General features: G+C 39.9%; 1 protein-coding gene across 2 annotated transcripts; it reads left to right on the forward strand.

Annotated features, from left to right (window-relative positions):
• Positions 1-317: 317 nt before the first annotated feature.
• LOC131234668 (probable glucan 1,3-beta-glucosidase A) lies at positions 318-20,699 on the forward strand. Of its 2 annotated transcripts, none has more exons than XM_058231590.1 (11): positions 318-885; positions 1,001-1,103; positions 1,229-1,344; positions 1,452-1,571; positions 12,359-12,541; positions 12,671-12,829; positions 13,725-13,894; positions 14,023-14,178; positions 16,532-16,884; positions 18,033-18,212; positions 20,382-20,699. In XM_058231590.1, exons 1-11 carry the CDS (start codon positions 865-867, stop codon positions 20,465-20,467), a joined length of 1,647 nt encoding a protein of 548 aa, XP_058087573.1. In that variant the 5' UTR covers positions 318-864; the 3' UTR covers positions 20,468-20,699. The 2 variants fall into 2 exon arrangements, with proteins under 2 accessions (XP_058087573.1, XP_058087576.1); XM_058231593.1 differs by having other exon boundaries at positions 321-648.
• Positions 20,700-20,992: the final 293 nt, after the last annotated feature.

A 20,992-nucleotide genomic window follows, 5' to 3' on the forward strand; every position in this document is an offset into this window, starting at 1 on the left:
GATGAGAATTACAAAAGTAAGATGAAGGTAGAACAATAGATGGGTAGAGGACTGAGATTAGGAGTGTTAACGTATATGTTACATTTTTATTTTTATTTTTTGTAAATCCTAATATTACATATTCTAATACTAATGGTGATCGGTATATCTGTAGAATTTTTGGTGGATTTCAAAATCTATTATAGCTGTGGGCTCCATGTTGATGAGCATGTTTTATCTATGCCATCCATTTATATGTCATATGTGCCTTCTACACGTGATATTCAAGCTACATATACATATAAGTGTCCAACATCAGTTGTAAAATGTGGTTCATTAAATTATAATTTTACATTTTTGGTAAAGTTGTATGAAATTAAATGAACATTAGATGACATATACAGAAAATGGAAGAGGATGAACGTCCTCGAACGGGAGAAAATCCATTGCAGAAAGCATTAATTGCGTGAAGCCTTTTAATCCCTTGACATGTTCCAGCAAACCTCTGCAGTGCATGCAAGTATACATTGTGAGTATCATACACCGAATTAGGGTGTAGGTATCATCCCAACACCGGTTTTCTTGAGTTGGTGCCCCTTTCAAATCCTTGTTTCTCACTGAAGCCATTTCTATCTTACACCGAAAGAAACAAAACAGACTCTGAAAAAGGTGGTGACCCCATTCTTGCTGATAAAGAATATCTTTTTCTCCGACCCCGTAATCTCATTCATAAATTTTTATTCTTTCTTTCACGGAGTAGTTAAAAAACTGCTGCGTTTCTGCATTTGGCTAGCTTCGATTTCCGAAGAAACAAACCCAATTAAATAAGAGCAAAGAGAAACAATCCTAAACCTTATATGCTTTGTTTTAAGAGTCCCGTTTGGTATGAATTGGGTGATAAGAAAGGTATAACCAGACCATTTTTCATGAACTTTTAAGGACTTTCCTTGTTAGGAAATGGGGCTGATTTTTCAATCCCCAGTTGTTGATTTTGGATTGAATTGACTCCCTATTGCTGCAGAGATTGCTTTCTTTCACCTGCATTTCCATGGAAGTTGTTTTCCGCAGATGGGTTTTTTCCTTTCTAATCGGTTGTTGGGTTTTCATATCTGTTGCTTTCTCAGGTAATATTAACACCCACTTTTTTCTTTTTCTTTTTTCTTTGTATTTTCTGAAATGGGTTTTGTTCGAATTCTTGTTTTTTGAGTTTGATGATTTGGGAAGTTCTGCATTTTTGTGGTGAATGCAGTGGAGAGCTTGAATGGGAGTCCAAAGGTTAGAGGTGTGAATTTGGGTGGATGGTTGGTGGTGGAAGGTTGGATTAAACCATCGCTGTTTGACGGCATTCCCAATGGAGATATTATTGTGAGTTTGTCTGTTTGGGCAAGTTCTCTTTGTTGTTTTGCAAGTTGGGATTTTGGTTTTTCTTTCATGGAACGTTTGGTTGAGTTTTTGTGGGTTTTGGATTTTAGGATGGGACCCAATTGCAGTTCAAATCGGTGGTGTTCCAAAAGTACGTGAGTACAGTGAATGGGGGAGGAGCGGAAGTGACAGTGGATAGAGACGTTCCTTCTTCGTGGGAAACCTTCAGGGTAGGCAATTGCCTCGACAGAGTGTTTTGCAGAATTCTCTTGTTTCTCATCTGTTTGATGTTTTGACGAATTTACAGTGCGTGGAAATTGTTACTTTGAAAAACTACTGACTTGGCATGTGTTGATGTTGAACTGCTGTCGAACATTTATGTGGAATTGATTGGTTAAAGCTGCATTTGGTTCAGGCCGCAAGAAAAAATAAAAATAAAAGATAAAAAGTAGCGATTTTCAGGATTTCTTATCTCGGTAGAATTTCAAAAATCCTGAAAGAATGCTAGTGTAGATTAGAAAGAGCTCTTTCTTTCCGTTACAACACAAAAGAGCCCCATTTGCGATTTTGGAAATTCTACTAAGATTAGGAATTCGAAAATCAGAAAACATTTCTCTGCTCTTGAAACGGACATGGGCCGAACACAGCCTAACGCTGCTAGTCAGATGGCATCAATGAGGTTGGGTTACTTAGTAATATGGTTCCGTATTTAGGCATTATTCTATTTATTGAATGGGATAGAACTACCGCTACCATGCGGGATGAGCTATTGATTCCATCAGTGTCATTGCCATCATATCTAATATGTACTCCACATTTTGCTCATTTACCAATGATTGTTTCTCTAGTATTTTTATTATTTATTATCAGATTTTTTATTTTATTTTATTTTATTTTGTTTGGGATTATATTATCAGATTTATTTTGTGGCATGGCTTTCCTTCTGTTTAGAGACTTGGTAGCCTGTGTTGATTTTGTATCATTTGGGGTAGTGTTCTAATTTGCTTCATTGTATACTGAGATTGACTTGAGGGTGAATGAAAAATGTCTTTACTATCACTACTATTAGTGTACCCAGTGTACGAAATATCAGCATCGCGTTACGTATTGCATCCTTAGGATACATATATGTATCGGTTATCGCACGGAATATATTATTTGTATTGGGTACTTTTTCTCACTTTTTGGGAAACATGTGGAAACATTGGGGAAATAGTTGAATTTTTCAATGAAACTTTATGGATTGTTAAAAAGGATCTTAATACACTCTTTTAAACTATAACATCTCAAAAAAGAAGTGCACATAATAGGTTTATTTTGCATAAAGTCTTAAGCTATGCGTTGTTTGATTGAACTAATGCAACTATATTCAAATTGAATGCATAACAAGTAGATTATATGTGACGATCATTTCATCAAACACTTCTAAATACTTTGAAATTAATCTCAATTGACAGCTGGTTGAAGGAAATTTTCGAAAAAAATAATTAATATTTTAATAAATTTTTATTAATTTTAAATTAAAATTAATTTTTATTTTTTGAAAATTGACAAGGACTTAATAAATCAATATATCAACCTCATACATGTTTGAGTTCATGTTTAGAGTGTAACATTGCAATTTGGGAGAAATTGGAGAAAATTCAAAATTTTCCCAAATGGAATCACCTAAACTTAAATTTCGAAATTAGAGTGTATATGATAATCATTTCATTAAACACTCTTAAATACTTCGAAATTTGTCTCAATTGACAGTTGGTTGAAGGAATTTTTTGAAAAAAAATATGGAGAACATGAAGAACCAGTGGATATCGAAATCGAAGCTTTAACTTCATGATTTTTCATGCAAAACATGAAGAACCAATAAATTTATATCCATTTGACACTGATTTAACATAATTTCAACCAAAAAAAAAAATAAAATTGAAAATTGAAAATGGTTGCCGGATTGAACATGTGGGACGTGTTAGCGCTTCCTGTGCATTTTGTATCGCACAGGTGAGATACAAGATATATCGTAGGATATATTGGCCGATAACAGCAATATTGAAAACATTAAGTGTACCTCAGGATTTGAAACACCAAATCTAACAAGGTTGGGAGGATCAAGGTTTGAATTGATTGATTTACCTAATTTCAAATGTGATATCAGGAAATGAAATGCTTAGATAAGACTATTGTTCGAAGTATTGCCACTATTATAGAAATATCCCGATATTATCTGTATCTCTAGCTTAGCGATACTGACAACAATGGTAGTATAAAAAATTCCAGGTATCAACGATGTATCGATAAGTATCGCGAATGTATTGCCAATATTTTCGATTGTATAAATTCCAGGTATCACTTATATTGATTATGTACGATGTCACCAATGTATCACCAATATTTTCAACCGTGTAAATTCCTGGTGGCGCTTGTATGGCTGATGTATTGGCAATATTTCGATAATATCGTTAATGTATTGGTATCGCCAAAATTTTGTTTATTAAAATATTTTCATTTCAAAATTTTTATTTTTATTTTTTACGGGCGCATGGTTGTATGCATCATTTAATTTGTCGACAATAATATCGCGATATTTTGCTATTGCAACATCGGTGATATTGAGACCACATTCTTTTGTTTGCTTTTCAATTGTTAACAATTTCTCAATGAAATATCATGTGTTGTCGATATTCAAAAATATTGATGGATATTTGGATGGAGGGTTGGATTGATGGTTGAATAGATAGATAAGATGGTTGGAGGATGATAAGATCAAAGTGTTCCGTATCCATTACGATATGGTCGTAAAGGCCAATATGTATAGGTAACGGCCGTGACCGTTACGCGATATGGGGGTGAAACGAGATGGTTTTTTGGGACCATATCAGCCGTTACAGGGCATAACAGTTGAAAAACATCCATTTTTTTTCTATTTCATTCCATTTTTCTTCTCCTTTTTTCACTTTTCTCATTTCAAAAACTCTCGTAGATCATTCTATAAGAGATTTCAACCACTCTTACCATAATTTTTAGGATTAAAACCATAGATTGAAGCGATTTGAGTTAATAGAAGCTCTGAGGGCCATTTTTTTTTTTCTTCAAAAAAATTGAAAAAAAGTGGTATTTATGCCTCTTTTTTTTTTCCCCGATTTCTAATTCTAATGCTTGATTGTGAGGTGTAAACATTAAGGATATATAACTATGTTAATGAATTCACCAGACAAACCGATACAACACTCTCACCAAAGAATGGACCGTTACACTACCATAAATATGTTCAAAAAAATACATATTTGGAATTTTTAGATTATTTTAGATTTTCTAAATATTTTTTTAAAAGAATTTTTCAGGAAAAAAAAATTTTCAACTGTTACGGGGTCATAATGGTCATTACGCCCCCGCATTGGCTGATATAGAATATCTTGGATGGGATGTTGGACTGATTTCTTATGACAATACATGCTTTTAGGCCCCCATTAAATGGAAACTTATTATGCATGCATTCTTTTTACAAATTTTTTATTCCTAAATATGCAATATGTGTGTTTTAGCATCTCTTGAAGTTTCTTTAAAAACTTCCACTACTTTTCCCATGTTTCCTCAATGTTTCCTTGCATTTTCAATTATCAACAATATGTCCGGTCAGAAATGGAAAACATGCATATTTAAAAACTGTTAGAACTGCTTTCCCGAATCTTAGTAATGCGGCATAATAGAATGACTGTGAGCTTTAAGAAGATAGGTTGAATACATACCAGTTTTGTGCTCAAAACTTCACATGATTGGCATAATAGCTGCATAAAGGACTGCTTATTGATTCCCAATAGGCTACTACTATGCAGAAGCATTCAAACACCACACATGCCCATAATATGAAAGAAAACCTCAAAATAACCTTTAATCAATAATCAGAGTATATGCTTATATGTATGGCTGCGTTCTTCTATGTAGGCCTCTACAATCTCTAGAGAGAAGTTTCTAGATGTTTAGTACTTATCCAATCATACTCAAACTGCTTTCAAGGAGTGTATTCAAACTAGGAAACTGAAATAAAGAACCTCTAATCCAAATATAACTCTCTATTTATCAGCCATACAGTCCAGAAAAAAAAGAAAGAAAGAAGCCATTTAGTCCACCTATGCAAGGCTGTACATGCTGTACAGTTGATATACAGGCTATAATCTAGACATCCGCTGAACTTTATGGACATTTAATCCAATCCGATTGGACTCGTGGGCTCCATAGTCCCAGCAGATTTCATATATCAGTGGATATATCACATGTTTGATCACATCGGTCCATATTGGCTCTCCTTTGATACATACAGGTGGTGTGGTCTAGATGCATCACTCAGCATTATATAGTCTTGCTATAGGCCTCTTTGATGAATGATACCCTATCGTGTTGCTTCCTTTCATTTGGCAGGAACTTAGTTGCAGGATCCTTCTAAATAGGCATCGCTCCTGCTTCGAATCCCCCGATTCGGACTCTCACTCTCCCTCCAGCTTCCTTTGTATTTATACTGGTTTACATTTTGAAAGAGACTTCCCCATTCCTGTACCCGAATTTGTTGCCGCATCACTTCATGTTTTTTTGCAACTATGGGAGGGAATTGATTATGTACATTGCAAACTGCCTCTTTTTTCATGTTAATGGATCTTGTCACTTGTGCTTATTCATTTATTCCCTTTTCCCCCTAAATCCATGATAATGTTTGTGGGTTCCATGTTATTAGTGCATGCTGTTGATTGGTCTCCTAACTAAGGAAATATTGTTTGATTGAATATTTGCTTGATAAATAACTGTATAGGACGGTCCAACCTTTTCCTGATCCAAATCCTTTAGATGAGCTTGCTATGGATGGGAGATACCCCAAAGATTTCATCCTTCAGGATCACTTGGATGGCTCAGATCACCCAATGGGAGAGATAATTGTTGAGATGTGGAGCCACATCTGGGGGCCGCTCGACCAGTCGAGTGCCCTGCTCGACCGGTCGAGTGGCGTGGACTGGCTCGACTCAAAGTCCAGCGAGCATCAGTTTTTGGGTTTCAAGGTGCTCGACCGGTCGTGGCTCATGCTCGACCGGTCGAGCAGCCTGCTCGACCAGTCGAGGTTACGCAGATTCGTTTTCGGATTTGATGCGGACTGCGGATTTTTGAGTCGATTTTCGCAGAGGTGCGAAAGGGAAGTTGCCTAAACTATAAATAGGTGTTCCTAGGGTATGAGAAATAATTCTAAGGTGTGGGTAAAGGGTTTTCTCTATACTTCCAAGGGAGAGGTTAGTATATTGCCTTGTAATCTTCATTTTTCTTCATAGTGGAAGTTTGTATCCATGGTTTTTTACCATTGTTGGGGTTTTTCCACGTATATCTTGTCTTGTGGTTTGTTTGGAATGCTTTGATTCTGTTTCTAGTCTATATTTCTTCTTGTTTATCGTTGTGGGTGAGACCGGAGATTGGATCTCGGTTCACTACGTTGTTGGCGTGCTGCGCAACAACTAGTATCAAAGCTGTTGGTTTAGTTCTATTGGGAGCGATGACGGAAGAAGTAAAGACTAGAATTGAGAAGTTTGATGGTTCAAACTTTGCCTTCTGGAAGATGCAGATGGAGGATTATCTGTATCAGAACGGCCTCTATATTAATCTAGGAGGAAAAGAGAAGAAACCAGAAAAGATGACAGATGATGAATGGTTTTTATTGGATCGGAAGGCTTTAGGAACAATCCGACTCTCTTTATCTAAGAGTGTCGCCTTCAATATATCCAAGATAAAAACCACAAAAGAATTAATGGAAGCCCTAGCCACCATGTATGAAAAACCCTCAACATCCAACAAGGTTCATCTTATGAAACAACTATTCAACATGAAGATGTTCGATGATGGGAGCATGTCTGAACATTTAAACGAGTTCAATACAGTCACGAGCCAGTTGGAATCCGTTGACATTGTTTTTGAGGATGAGGTCAGGGCGTTTTGATTTTATCCAGTTTGCCAGACAGTTGGGATGATTTGGTGATTGTTGTGAGCAATTCTTCAGGGTTGACAAAGCTGAAATTTGATGATGTGGCCGGTCTAATTCTCAGCGAAGAATCTAGAAGAAAGGCATCCAAAGTTTAAGAGGATTCAGGGAATGCTCTAAACGTTGAAGGAAGAGGAAGATCACTGAACAAAGGAGGCAATAAACACGGACGTTCTAAGTCGAGGAAGAAGTCCAAGGGACCGAAAGACAAAGACGGGTGTTGGCATTGTGGCAAGAAGGGATACATGAAACGTGATTGCAGGGCGCTCAAGAAACAAGAAGGAAGCTCTCAAGGCGGGAAGGATTCAGTGAATTTATCTGAGGAAAGTGACACAGAGGCGTTGATCTTGTTTCTTGATGCGAGGAATGAGTCTTGGGTTATAGACCCGGGTGCTTCGTTTCATGCCACTCCGTGTAAGGAAGTTCTGTGTAATTATGTATCAGGTGACTTCGGGAGAGTCTACCTGGGTGATAATGAGCCGTGCAGTATAGTTGGAAAGGGAGACGTTCATATAAATCAGAAAGACGGAACGGCTTTGAAATTGAAGGATGTCAGACATGTACCGAGTTTGAAACGGAACTTGATCTCAGTGGGGCAGTTGGCCGATACTGGTTATGTGACGACATTCACCAGTGATTCTTGGAAGATCACAAAAGGTGCCTTAGTAATATCTCAAGGCAAGAAGGAATGTAACTTATATGTGACTTCAGGATCGTATAGTTTACTCACAGTCACATCAACTGGAGTAAATGGGCAGTTATGACATCAGAGGTTGAGACATATGAGTGAGAAATGGATGAAAGTGCTATTATCAAAAGGGAAGCTACCAGGTTTGAAGTCTATTGACTTGGAATTCTGCGATGACTGCGTGTATGACAAGCAGAAGAGGGTAAGTTTCAAGAAGACGGGATGGGCTCCAAAGACGCTTCTGTTGGAGCCTGTACACACTGATGTGTGGGGACCGGCACAGGTATTATCTCTTGGTGGCTCATGTTATTTTGTTTATTTTATTGATGATGCTAGTAGAAAACTGTGGGTCTATTTCTTAAAGCATAAATCTGATGTATTTGATGTATTTAAGAAGTGGAAAGTTATGGTAGAAACGAGACAGGTAAAACAGTAAAATGTCTCAGATCAGATAATGGGAAAGAGTACTGTGATAAGAAATTTGAGGAATATTGTGCAGCAAATGGAATCAAACATCAGAAAACGATTCCAGGGACACCGCAGCAGAATGGTGTGGCTGAGCGCATTAACAGGACCATCTTTGAGCGCGCCAGGAGCATGAGGTTACATGCATGGTTGTCCAAGACCTTTTGGGCAGATGCTGTGAATACTGCCGCATATCTCATCAATAGAAGTCCCTCAGCACCATTGGATGGTGGGCTACTAGAAGAAACGTGGACTAAGAAAGAAGTGAACCTTGCACATCTCAGAGTGTTTGGTTGCACTTCATATATTCACATTGATGTAGAGCACAGAAACAAGCTGGATGCGAAGTCCAGGAGGTGCACGTTTATAGGCTACGGGCAGCATGATTTTGGCTACAGGTTTTGGGATGCAGAAAACAGGAAAATAATCAGAAGCAAGGATGTAGTCTTCAATGAAAAAGTGATGCATAAGGACAGTGTGCAAGAAAATGAGACCGAGGAAAAGGAATTCGTAGAGTTGGAAGAGTTACCGGACACAGGTGTTACAGCGCCACAGGATGATCGTGCACAGGAGCATTATGAAGCAGAGCCACAGACACCGGTTGTGAGGAGGTCTACTCGGGAGAGGAGACCCATGGTCCGATACTCACCCTCCTTACATTATCTACTGCTGACAGATAATGGTGAACCAGAGTGTTTTGAAGAGGCATTACAGTCGGATACACGGGTTAAGTGGGAGCAGGCCATGGATGATGAGATGGACTCTCTTGAGTCTAATCGTACATGGGAGCTAGTCACTCTATCCAAGGGTAAGAAAGCTCTTCATAATAAGTGGGTTTACAGACTGAAGGAGGAGCACGATGGTTCGAAATGATACAAGGCTAGACTGATTGTGAAAGAGTTTAAAAAAAAGACGGGTATCGATTTCACTGAAATATTTTCACCTGTGGTAAAAATGTCTACGATTCGCATGGTCTTGAGTATAGTGGCTACAGAGGACTTACATCTAGAGCAGCTAGATGTTAAGACAACCTTTCTTTATGGGGACCTTGAAGAAGAGATATATATGCATCAGCCGACAGGATACGTGGCACCAGGAAAGGAGAACAAGGTGTGTAGACTGAAGAAGAGTCTATATGGCCTGAAGCAGGCCCCGAGGCAGTGGTACAAGAAGTTAGACAGTTTCATGTCGGGAAACGGTTACAGGAAATGTCACGCAGACCACTGTTGTTATTTGAAGAAGTTTGATATGTTGTATATCATCCTTCTTCTGTACGTTGATGATATGCTTGTGGCCGGTTCAAGCATGAAGGACATCTCAGATCTCAAAAGACAATTGTCTAGACAATTTGTCATGAAGGATTTAGGAGCTGCAAAACAAATCCTAGGCATGAGGTTAAAGCGTGACAGGGAAAACAAGAAATTGGTTTTGTCACAGGCAGAATTCATAGCCAAGGTACTTGATCGATTCGATATGGGAGGTGATAAGCCGGTGAACACTCCATTAGCCAACCACTTCAAGCTATCTAAGGAGCAAGGTGCAAAGACGTAGGAGGAACGGGACTACATGGCTAAAGTCCCATATGCGTCAGCTATTGGGAGTCTCATGTATGCTATGGTAAGCACGAGGCCAGACATTGCTCAAGCAGTGGGAGTTGTTAGCAGGTTCATGAACAACTCCGGGAAGGAACTTTGGGAAGCTGTGAAGTGGATCCTCAGATACCTGGTGGGTACTGTGGATATAGGGTTGTACTATGGTGGATTGGAAATCAAGCTACAAGGCTACGTAGATTCAGATTTGGCAGGAGATATCGACAGCAGAAGAAGCACTACAGGTTATGTCTTTACTCTGGGTAGTGCTGTGACGCAAGGATGAACGTGATGAGGATAACTACTCCGAATCCATGGAGCTTCTCTGGACTCCTTACAAAGACTTCTCGAATCCACAAGGAAAGAAGGGAGAAAATAGAAATAAATTCTAATAAATTTGAAATTGATTAATTGATGCATAAAAACGAGTTCACAACCCTTTAAATAGGGGTACCAAGCAATGGGAAAGAAATCAGAATCAAACTACAACTCAAACTCCTAGAATCCGCGACTTACTATAAATAGTAAACTTACTATTTATAGACGGTCGTGATGTCTACTAGTGCGCGAGGTTTTCGGCCAAAAATAGTAAGTGTCCTATTAGGCTTCACCAAACCGTTCTCCTAATTATTCTAAGCTCTTTTCACGTTGGGCGCAACTCCTAAAGCCCGACGGATGAAGAGTTATAATCAAACTAAAACTTACTATTTATAGTAAAAACGAAATTAAAACAGGGAAACGACCGTCGATCCAGGGGTTTTTCGCAATTTCGGGCTGCGTAACCCGGCATAGCTGGGTTGGTTGGCTTTAGTAGCTCGTTCTACCCCAAAATCATATATTTTACGTCAGGTAACTCATTCCAGATTGCAAGATACGCCCGATTTAAGGTTCGATGGTCTGGATCAATTCTGTCGTCGACCGGGCCTTTTTTGATCCATCTTGGCCATGTAACTATCCGCGACCCGCTCTACATCATGCTGCAGTCAGTTGGGTCTCTCAGTTACAGAAGATAGTATTTATTAGTATGATGGAAGCAGAATATGTTACGGCTACAGAAGCGTGCAAGGAAATGGTATGGATGCAAGGTTTCATGGAAGAGTTGGGCAAGAAGCAAGCAGATTGCAAGCTGTACAGTGATAGTTAGAGTGCAATACACTTGGTTAAGAATTCAGCCTTTCATTCAAGAACCAAGCATATTGCCATCAGATATCACTTCATACGTTCGTTACTGGAAGATGGATCGATTGCTCTGGAGAGGATTCATACAAGTGAGAATCCTGCATATGCTGACCAAGGCGGTCACACGGGAGAAGCTGAAGCTCTGTTCAGCTTTGATTGGTCTTCAGGCTTGAAGACGGGGATGTAGTGTAGTCCGGATATAGAAGACGAAGGTTTATAGCGATGTGTCTCCAAGTGGGAGATTGTTGAGATGTGGAGCCACATCTGGGGGCCGCTCAAGCAGTCGAGTGCCTTGCTTGACCGGTCGAGTGGCCCGCTTGACCAGTCGTGAACTGGCTTGACTCAAACTCCAGCAAGCATTAGTTTTTGGGTTTCGAGGTGCTCGACCGGTCGTGGCCCGTGCTCAACCGGTCGAGGGGTCCGCTCGACCAGTCGAGCTTATGCAGATTCGTTTCCGGATTTGATGCGGACTGCGGATTTTTGAGTCAGTTTTCGCAGAGGTGCGAAAGTGAGGTTGCCTAAACTATAAATAGGTGTCCCTAGGGCTTTTCTAGGGTATGGGGAATAATTCTAAGGTGTGGGTAAAGGGTTTTCTCTGTACTTCCAAGGGAGAGGTTAGTATATTGCCTTGTAATCTTCGTTTTTCTTCATAGTGGAAGTTTGCATCCGTGGTTTTTTACCCTTGTTGGGGTTTTTCCACGTATATCTTGTCTCGTGGTTTGTTTATAATGGCATCGCAGCCCATGATCAGGACCACTTGATCGACAGATTAAGTTACCGAAGGTGGACCCTACTTGTAGCATTCCTGGGTCGAATAACGACATTGTTTCCTTTGATCTAGTGTCATATAGTACCTCTTCTTCATAATTTTCCACAACTACACTTACTTCAAACTAGTTTTTCCTATGCTAATGAAGTTTACTGGTCTTAAAGAAGGCTTAAAGTTTATTTATAAAGCTTTCGTTTGAATCTGATAATTTCCATTGTATTCCATGTCGATGTGTTTGTTTGAACACACTGTTGGTAGCATGACATCTATATTCACGATGTATTCAGCCAATTTATTCTGGCTAGTTTCTATTGTAGTAGGTGTGGAGAGTATCTGCTACAGAATTTCAGTTCCGATCCAATGCAGGTCAGTTTCTAACATCTGATGGTGGAGGGGGTTCAGTATCTGCCACGGCACAATCACCTTCCACAAAAGAGACATTTTTTATAGAAAGATTTCGTAACAGAGTTCACATTAAACTTCTAAATGGATCCTACGTGCAGGTATTTCATATCAATCATGATTGTTCCCTCCAAAAGATTTCATAAGCGATTTAAAAACTTATATTAAGTTCCCTCTTTAGGTTATTGAAATATTGAAGTATAAACATACTAGCTTTATACTCCATCTAGGCTGCATCAGAAAATCAGCTCACAGCTGACTATCTTGGGGTGCCGGGATGGGACGATAATGCAGCAACATTTGAAATGACAATTGTCGCGAATATCTTGCATGGAGATTACCAGCTTGCTAATGGTTATGGACATGATATTGCTAAAGAAGTCTTGAGGGTAAATTTCAATGCTACGCATCTTCTCTTCTCTCTAATCAAGAAAAATGCTGGAGCAGAATATGATTTAGAATGCTACTCCAACCACATGTGCATTGTTGCATGTAGCAGGTCCGCCTGTTCATCTGTGGCTGCCACTGTGTGCATGCTTGGTATGGGTGCAGCTTGGGCAGGTTGGGTCGGGTTAAGGGTCAGCCTGAGCCTGACCCATCCCCAAGAGGACCCAACCCTCTATCCAACCAATCCAAGTTCCTGCCTGAGGTGCCTGACCCAAACCCAACCCAACTCAACCAGACTCAAACCAACCCAAATGCATATGGTTATTCCCAACTGGACCTAACCTGACATGAATTTGCTCAACCTGAACCCAACCCTAGACCCTAACAACCCAACCCGATCCGACCTGTACTCATGCTGGGCCAGTTGGGATTGAACTCAAGTTGCAGCCCTAGCACTTAGTGGGGTCTAACCATCAGGTGGCCTGCACGTATGTCCAATGTGGACCATGGGTCAATTTGTCATACCCACGTGCCAATATGATGACCGGACTGTCCTGATTTTTGGGTCAGAGCAAATATACTGTGGTAACCCCTGTTGAAGGCCTGATCTTGCACCCACATGGAGAGTGGGATTTGAAATCCTACTTTCACTGGCAGCCTTCCTTTTCACATGCTGTAAACCAGAATACTGTCTGACAAACCCACAAATAGGTTCATGTGGATTTTTATTTTTTATTTTTTATTTTAATGTTTCTTCAGGTCGAATGGTAACAGCAGCAAACTAGTTGCTGCTATTCCATTCATTTATTTACTGCTCTTGTGATGCCACACCTGAATCTTGTTTTTGTTTCATGGTCATTAGTTATTATCTTGAACTGTTGCTTTTCTCACATGTAGAAACATAGAAGCAGCTTTGTGACACGAGAAGATTTCCGTTTTCTGTTTGAGCATGGGATTAATACTGTGAGAATTCCTGTTGGATGGTGGATTGCACATGATCCTAACCCTCCATTTCCTTTCATTGGAGGAAGTTTAGCAGCTCTGGACAAGGCGTTCTCATGGGCACTGTAGGTCTTGTTTCCCGACATGGATTTGCAGTTAGTAGAAAAGGAAGCATGCAGTTCAAGTTCCGTGTCTCTGTAATTCTTGTTTGCAGCAGCCAGGCTTAACATGAGTTTTTAAATTTTGGGCACAGGGATTTTAATATAAGGTGCATAATTGATCTTCATGCCGCTCCAGGCTCCCAAAATGGGGTGGAGCATAGTGCGAGTAGAGATGGTTCGATAGACTGGCCTAATTCTGCAGACTACATCTCACAAAGCTTAGATGTTATTAACTTTTTAGCCTCCAGGTATGGTTTCTCAGTATAGATTCACTTGAACCACAGGCAGCAATGAGAGGTTTGACATTGTTGTTTGAAATACTCGAATGTGGTTTCATAATTGAGGCTAAACACGAGATATTGAACTGATGTCATACCACTACAAACTCTGTAATCTAAGACAAATGACAGGGTTACTATTTAGGAAAAGGAAATCTCAGTTTGGTTGTCAACCCCAAATTTCTGGATAGTGCTAAAGATGATAATGATGATGATGGAATCTCAGTTCAGCTCAGTCAAAATTGGCCACCTGTGAAGTTCCAAACCTATGGCCATTTTTAAAAACAAGTGTGAACAGGCCAGGCCCACCACGTCTTGTTTCAGTTGATCGAGTTAGTTTCATTAATCTGACCTGTTTTTCGTTTATGGAAGACGATACAAAGAAATGGAACTTTGGAGTTTGATTATCCACTAGAATGATTGTTACTCATATAAACTGATATTTTAAGAATGTGAATAGCTACAACAACTGTGCAAAATGTGGATGTTTCTTAAGATTTTCCATTATCAGGTGGAGAAACTCTTGTACTTATCTTGGATTTTGAAAAATTATCTATTTTTTAGAAGAGAATTCTTGCCTACTGAGCTAGCTCTGTTAATTAATTGTCATTTGATCACCCTGGGTCCCACCCATTGCCAGCCCCATATTTGCAACCAGGTGTATACTCTTCAGAATGTTGGTTTCCAATTTTCACTTGAAATACCATATATTTCCAAGGGCTAAATGCTTGTAAAAGAGGGTTGTAGGCTAACCTACCGTTGGTTGTAAGTGATCGGTTGGTTCTTGGAAATTTAGTTGAAATAGCATGAAAGTTGTAAGGTTCATTGTATGACCATGAACTGCACTGGCCATCCATACAACATGCATCATTTTTTATATGATGAAAAATAAAGCTATTCATGTGAAGTTGGTTTTTGAAGTATATCATGTCATGTTCGTCTCTCTGTCTCTCTCTCTCTCTCTCTCTCTCTCTCTCTCTCTCTCTCTCTCTCTCAGGCCTATGCTTCCTCTCACTGTTCTCCCCTCCTCTATTTTCTATTCTGAACTTTCTGTAATTTGAATTAAGTCTCATTGGCTTTTCCAACTTTGCATAGTTCTGTAATAACTCAATATAGTCAAAACTGTCTAGTGTACTGGGAAATCTCCCTGTCTATTCTGAGTTCGTGGATTGGAAAAAAAATGTCAGCCATTTCTGCATATGTTCCCTTGATTGGATATTGTTGTTGTACGCCATTGTTGTTTTCAAATAGAAGGCGGAAAGGTCATTGCATCCACATGGACATTGATCTTTCACTACCCAGAGAGAGAAAATATGATATGGGGCAAAAGCAAAAAAAAAAAAAAAACAAACAAACAAAAAAGTGATGAGGCCATCAATGGGGCAAGGCTAGTAGGTTATCTCACATGGAAGAAATCATTAGAATGGCTTATTTTGCCCTGTAATAGGGTATGGATGTACAAATCTTTTTGACTAACCATATTGATCATAGATCACATATGGATTGTGAGTCGTGACTCTAATTTCTTAGGCTTGTACTTGTAGAAATTGAGTTTCTTGTATTTTAGACATGCATGCATGCATCAGCCACATCACAATATATTTTTAGTCAAGAACATATAGATCATACATGCATTCTGCAAAACAGGATGCATGTATGTGCTCGTGCATGTATGTACGTATACATGTGCGTGTATGTATGTATGTATCTATTTATACACATATGTGCCTGCGTGCGTGCATGAACATCATCAAACCAAAGTGCTACTCTGGAATTGTAACTATACAGGGTGGGGTCTATCTAGTAGTATATCGATCGGACACTTAGGATCTTCTAATTGGCGTGATTTTTATACCATGGCTTGCTCATAGTTGTATGAATGAATGAATAGTTCAGATCGATGATGGGTTGCCCCATGTGCCATGTAAAGCTTTGAGGAATGCTAACATCCCCACAAATGTGGGGATGCTAGCAAAACCATACACACACAACATATTAAACAATGGGCCATCTTACATTGCTTATAAAATCGAGATGGAAAGTGGACCTTATAGAAACCAGATGGGTGAACCAAATGCTCCTAAAACCCAACTAGGCCAACTCCAATAAATTGGGCCTTCTTACAAAATAGCAAACCACAAACCGAAAATAGCATGCAGGTGAACTGGGTAGCTGTGGTCAGGTGTGTTTTATATGGTAAGGGGATGTTGTCCTAGATGCTAACATACTTGTACTATAAGGGAATACAAGAAACTTGAACACCAAACTAGTGTTTATATGTTACTGTATTCAGGCTTACTGAAATTGGTTTACTCATTTTCAGGTATGCTCACCATCCTGCTCTGTTGGGGATTGAGCTTTTGAATGAGCCTTCTGCAGCTGGAGTTCCATTAGACGTCTTAGTTACATATTACTTAAGAGGTTATGAAGTAGTACGGAAGTACTCTTCTACGGCCTATGTGATATTCTGCCAGAGAATAGGCAATGCTGACCCAATAGAGCTTTATCAGGCAAACATTGGCAGTTTGAACACAGTAGTGGATCTGCACTACTATAACCTCTTTGATTCATTTTTCAATAACACAAGTGCTCCGGATAATATTCAGTTCATATATAAGAGCAGGCAGCCACAAGTGCAATCACTGAACAATGCAAATGGCCCCCTTGTCTTTATTGGTAAGATCCCCAAGTTAGGCCATCATATTTATCATGAACAGCAGCGTGAATTAGAACATTTCAAATTTATAGAAACAAACTCTAATTTTTCTGAGATGGCTAAAATTTCATGAGTATCCAAAATGTGATAATTACACCTGAATCTAGAAATCAACAAGAACAAATACCATCTGGAAGAAACCCGCTGGTTGGTAGATTTTAGCAGACTAACCTTTTCTGACCTTCAAAATGAAGAAGAATCATTCTGTTTGAGTATTGTGAATAATGCTGTCAATGGGTTGGGTTCAGGTCGGGTCCTACAGTACCTGTACCCAAGTTCAGGACTCACCAGTTCTGGGTCTCTTTCTTTAAGACCCTGACCTGGATCCACTCGGATTCGGTTACCTGTTGGGTCTTTGTATTTGGGCTTCAAGTTGGTTCAGGACAAATAAGAGCATTTGCATGGTCGGGCCCACCCAATGGGTGGATTAAATCACACACATGTGCCACTTTGACACATGGATGGTGTATTGTAAACGGGCTCTCTTAGTTACATATGTGTGGCTTAGAAAACCTCACTTTGTTGCTAGAATAATCAATACATATTTAAGGTGTATAATGGTATTATGGACACTAACTGGACCTGACCCAGACCCAAGCCAACCTGATTTTAACCAGGTCCAAGTTGGTGGACCGATCGGGATCCCATTAAATCTGATTTTTAATCAGGTCCATGAAGGTGAGACCCGAAACTCACCCAATTTTTTAACGGGTCCAAAGAGGGGAACCTAGATCTGTTAAATCCAGGCCGGGTCCAAGGGCACTTGTGGGTCCAGATACCCATTAATAGCCCTAATTGTGAGTTGCCAAATTTCTATACTTCGATTGCATGATCATGTGACAAGTGTAGAATTACTTTGCACGTGAACTTATAATGTTAATTTGCTGAATGAAATTCTGAGAAATTATCTGATTGCTATGCAAAACTAGCTGCTGGTCTTACATAGTAATGTATTTCCCATGTATTTTGCACATATCTGTTCATAGTACCGTTGCTAGAAGGGGAATCATGCTTACTTTAATAGAAGTTTGCAATTATTTAATTTGGTTTTTCTCAACAGTTTTAAACTGAGGTTGAGCTTATGATTTGTGCACTGGATTGGATTCAGGGGAATGGGTGAACGAGTGGTACGTGAATAATGGTTCCCAGGCAGAGTACCAGGACTTTGGAAAGGCACAACTAGATGTTTATAATGCTGCTTCCTTTGGATGGTCATATTGGACACTCAAGAATGCAAGAAAGCATTGGGACTTTGAATGGAACATCTTGAACAGGTTCCTCTTATTAGGTAAAGAATCTTCTTTGTCTTTTATTTTTTGGCACTTGTCCAAGATCATGATTTTCAATTCATCAGTTGCATATCCTATAATTTGCATATTATTGCTAAAAAAATTGGCATGCTATGAAACACTACAAAACATTGTCTTGTTTAGTAAAACTAAATATGCATAGAAAGTAAAACAGGTCCAAGGTTTCAAGTGAAAACCATAAAATTGAATATGAGTAGCTTTGATGACTGGGACACTTCTTTTTAATTGTAATGAATTTTATTAAAGAAGCCCGGAGAGGAAAAGATGCAACCTAAAGGGAAACATCTGTAACAACATTACAATTAGGTCCTTCCTGAAGAAAAACATCCATCACCAGAGCTGCAATCACAAATTCTCTTAGCTATTTCCTCTAAAAAGCCACTTGATTTCGGATCATATCAATTACCAAGGCTGATATTTCCTGGTAATATTAAAAGACCTATTGTTCCCTTCCAAATTGACCACAAGGATGCAAGAGAACCATGGTTCCACATCTTCTTTTGCTTTGAAGTTAGCAGCCTTGCCATGCCTCCAATAGTAGTGCCATCAATGCCGGCATGGCCCAAAGCACTCCAAAGCAGCGGAGAAACCATCCCCAGTGGCAGTTGCAGAACTGCAGTGAATGAATTAATGGTCAACCATCTCCTTATCCTTCAAACACATGCAATATCTGTTAATGAAGATTTTCTTCCTCTTGTGCTATTTATCAATCATGAGAACCCGGTTTTCTTGCATACTAGCCAACCAAAATCAATAACTCTGGGAGTTGCCTTCACCCCAAACCCAAGCCATTGGAATCCTCCCTCTCATCTCCCTCCACACTGTCCACAAGCGATCATGAAAACATTTGATGAAGAATCCACCATAAATGGGATACTTGTATACATGTCCTGAATTTTCAGAATTGGAGAGTTGTATCTCTTTTCTTGTGTCTGTCTCTGTATCAATATCCATATCTGGTTATCATAACTAGGCGTAAAGGATATAATTTCTCTAAACTTAAGACGGTATCTTGGCAAGCATTTCACCGTGACTTCATATCCATTACCATCATTGTATGATTTAAAAAAAAAAAGAAGTCATAGTTCAAAAACTTGAAAACTTGACTCAATGTTAAGCTGGGGCGGGTTGACTCGAAGACTCAACCTGACTCGACTCGATTTTCAATTATTATACATTAAAATTATTAGGAATGTAAATAGATATTTAAAATAGCTAAATTTAGCATAAGTAATATAGAATGTAATTAAAACCAACAACAACAAAGACACCTCACTGGTTAAGGGTGTTGCTTCTTGGTTGAGGTTGGGGCTGTATCCAACTCTAATGTAGGGGCATTTTCACTTCGGGCTCTAGTGGGATCGCCTATGGGATGTAGGGGCACACTTGGGGTGGGCGGGGCCCACGGGGGAGGTCTCATGTTCGAGACTCCTCACCGGGGGTGATTAATGTGCATTTCATTCCGGGCTCGAGTGGAGTAGCCTGTGGGATGCGGGGACACACTCGGGGTGGGCGGCCCGTGTGAGGTGGTACCCATGTGATTTGGGGCCTACGAAAGGGGTTCGGTCCAGGTCCTAACCCATGAGATGTGAGGCCTAGGCTATGAGATAAAAGGATTAATTCGCCATACTCTAACAGTTCTAACTTTTAGAGCAAGTGGTTAATTGTCCTGCATCAAATTAGTATCAAAGCGGGAGGTCTCGTGTTCGAGACTCCTCATTTGGGGTGATTAATGCAAGGGTATTTTCACACCGGGCTCGAGTGGGGTCGCCTGTGGGATGCAGGGGAAAACTTGGGGTGGGCGGGGCCTAGGGGGAGGTCTCGTATTCGAGACTCCTCACCGGGGGTGATTATTGTGCATTTCACACCAGGCTCGAGTGGGGTAGCTTGTGGGATGTGGGAACACACTCCAAGTGGGTGGCCCATGTGAGGTGGTACTCATGTGATTTGGGGCCCATGAGGGGAGTTCCGCCGAGGTCCTAACCCGTGAGATGTGGGGCCTGGGCTATGAGATAAAGGGATTAATTCTGTCATAAATGCCCCACTGTTTTTTGCAGCATTGTAGTGCAATATTTTGCTTGATTTACTCTCACACACCGTGTAAACCGAGCCCAACAGGCTTATGTCTGATTTTTCATGTCATGCAGAAGCTTCATCAAACAAGCAAATCCCAAGCAATGTTCTGTTGCTCATGTTGGCATGCGGGTGCTTTTATTTCCACCATGTGGTATGATGGATAATACAGGAGCATCCAAAGGGACCGCAGAAGAAAGGCTTGCTGCAGTTCTCTTTCCACACCTCACAGGTAACTCAACGCAGCGATCAATTTCAACAATTTTCCATAATAATGAAAGAGCATTGTATCCAAAGAAAATGTAAAAGATACTATACAACGAATAAGGCTATGTTCCTCCATTTCCATTATGTACAATGTATCACATAACGATCAGAGCAAGTTCTCTCCATGGCTTTTCCTCTCCGATGAGTTTGTTGCCTAAATCCCATTTCTTGTAAGAGTTTGCTAGCTCCTTGTGCACTACTCCACACTCTTCATCCGCAGCATACTTGCATACCTGGCAAGTGTCTGGGACATCTGTGACCACACATATGGTGGCCCCTTCCATGAGATGAATGCAAAAATGAGGATGACTCTTCAGCCGTCAGATGGTTTACACCTGTATTTTTGCATATGGAGTATTGGCAGTTTTTTAAACCGTTCATTCGTATGGGGTGGCCCTCCTAGTGAGTGGATGCACCT

This window comes from Magnolia sinica, chromosome 2, assembly GCF_029962835.1.
Source record: "Magnolia sinica isolate HGM2019 chromosome 2, MsV1, whole genome shotgun sequence".
Classification (NCBI taxonomy): Eukaryota; Viridiplantae; Streptophyta; class Magnoliopsida; order Magnoliales; family Magnoliaceae; genus Magnolia; species Magnolia sinica.

What these genes read in the sequence shown, in the direction of transcription:
- LOC131234668 (XM_058231590.1), top strand. Translation starts at nt 865, where the DNA reads ATGAATTGGGTGATAAGAAAG. An exon ending in CATATCTGTTGCTTTCTCAG is followed by an intron (nt 1,104 to 1,228) that starts GTAATATTAACA and finishes TGGTGAATGCAG; the next exon opens with TGGAGAGCTTGAATGGGAGT. An exon ending in TGGCCCCCTTGTCTTTATTG is followed by an intron (nt 16,885 to 18,032) that starts GTAAGATCCCCA and finishes GATTGGATTCAG; the next exon opens with GGGAATGGGTGAACGAGTGG.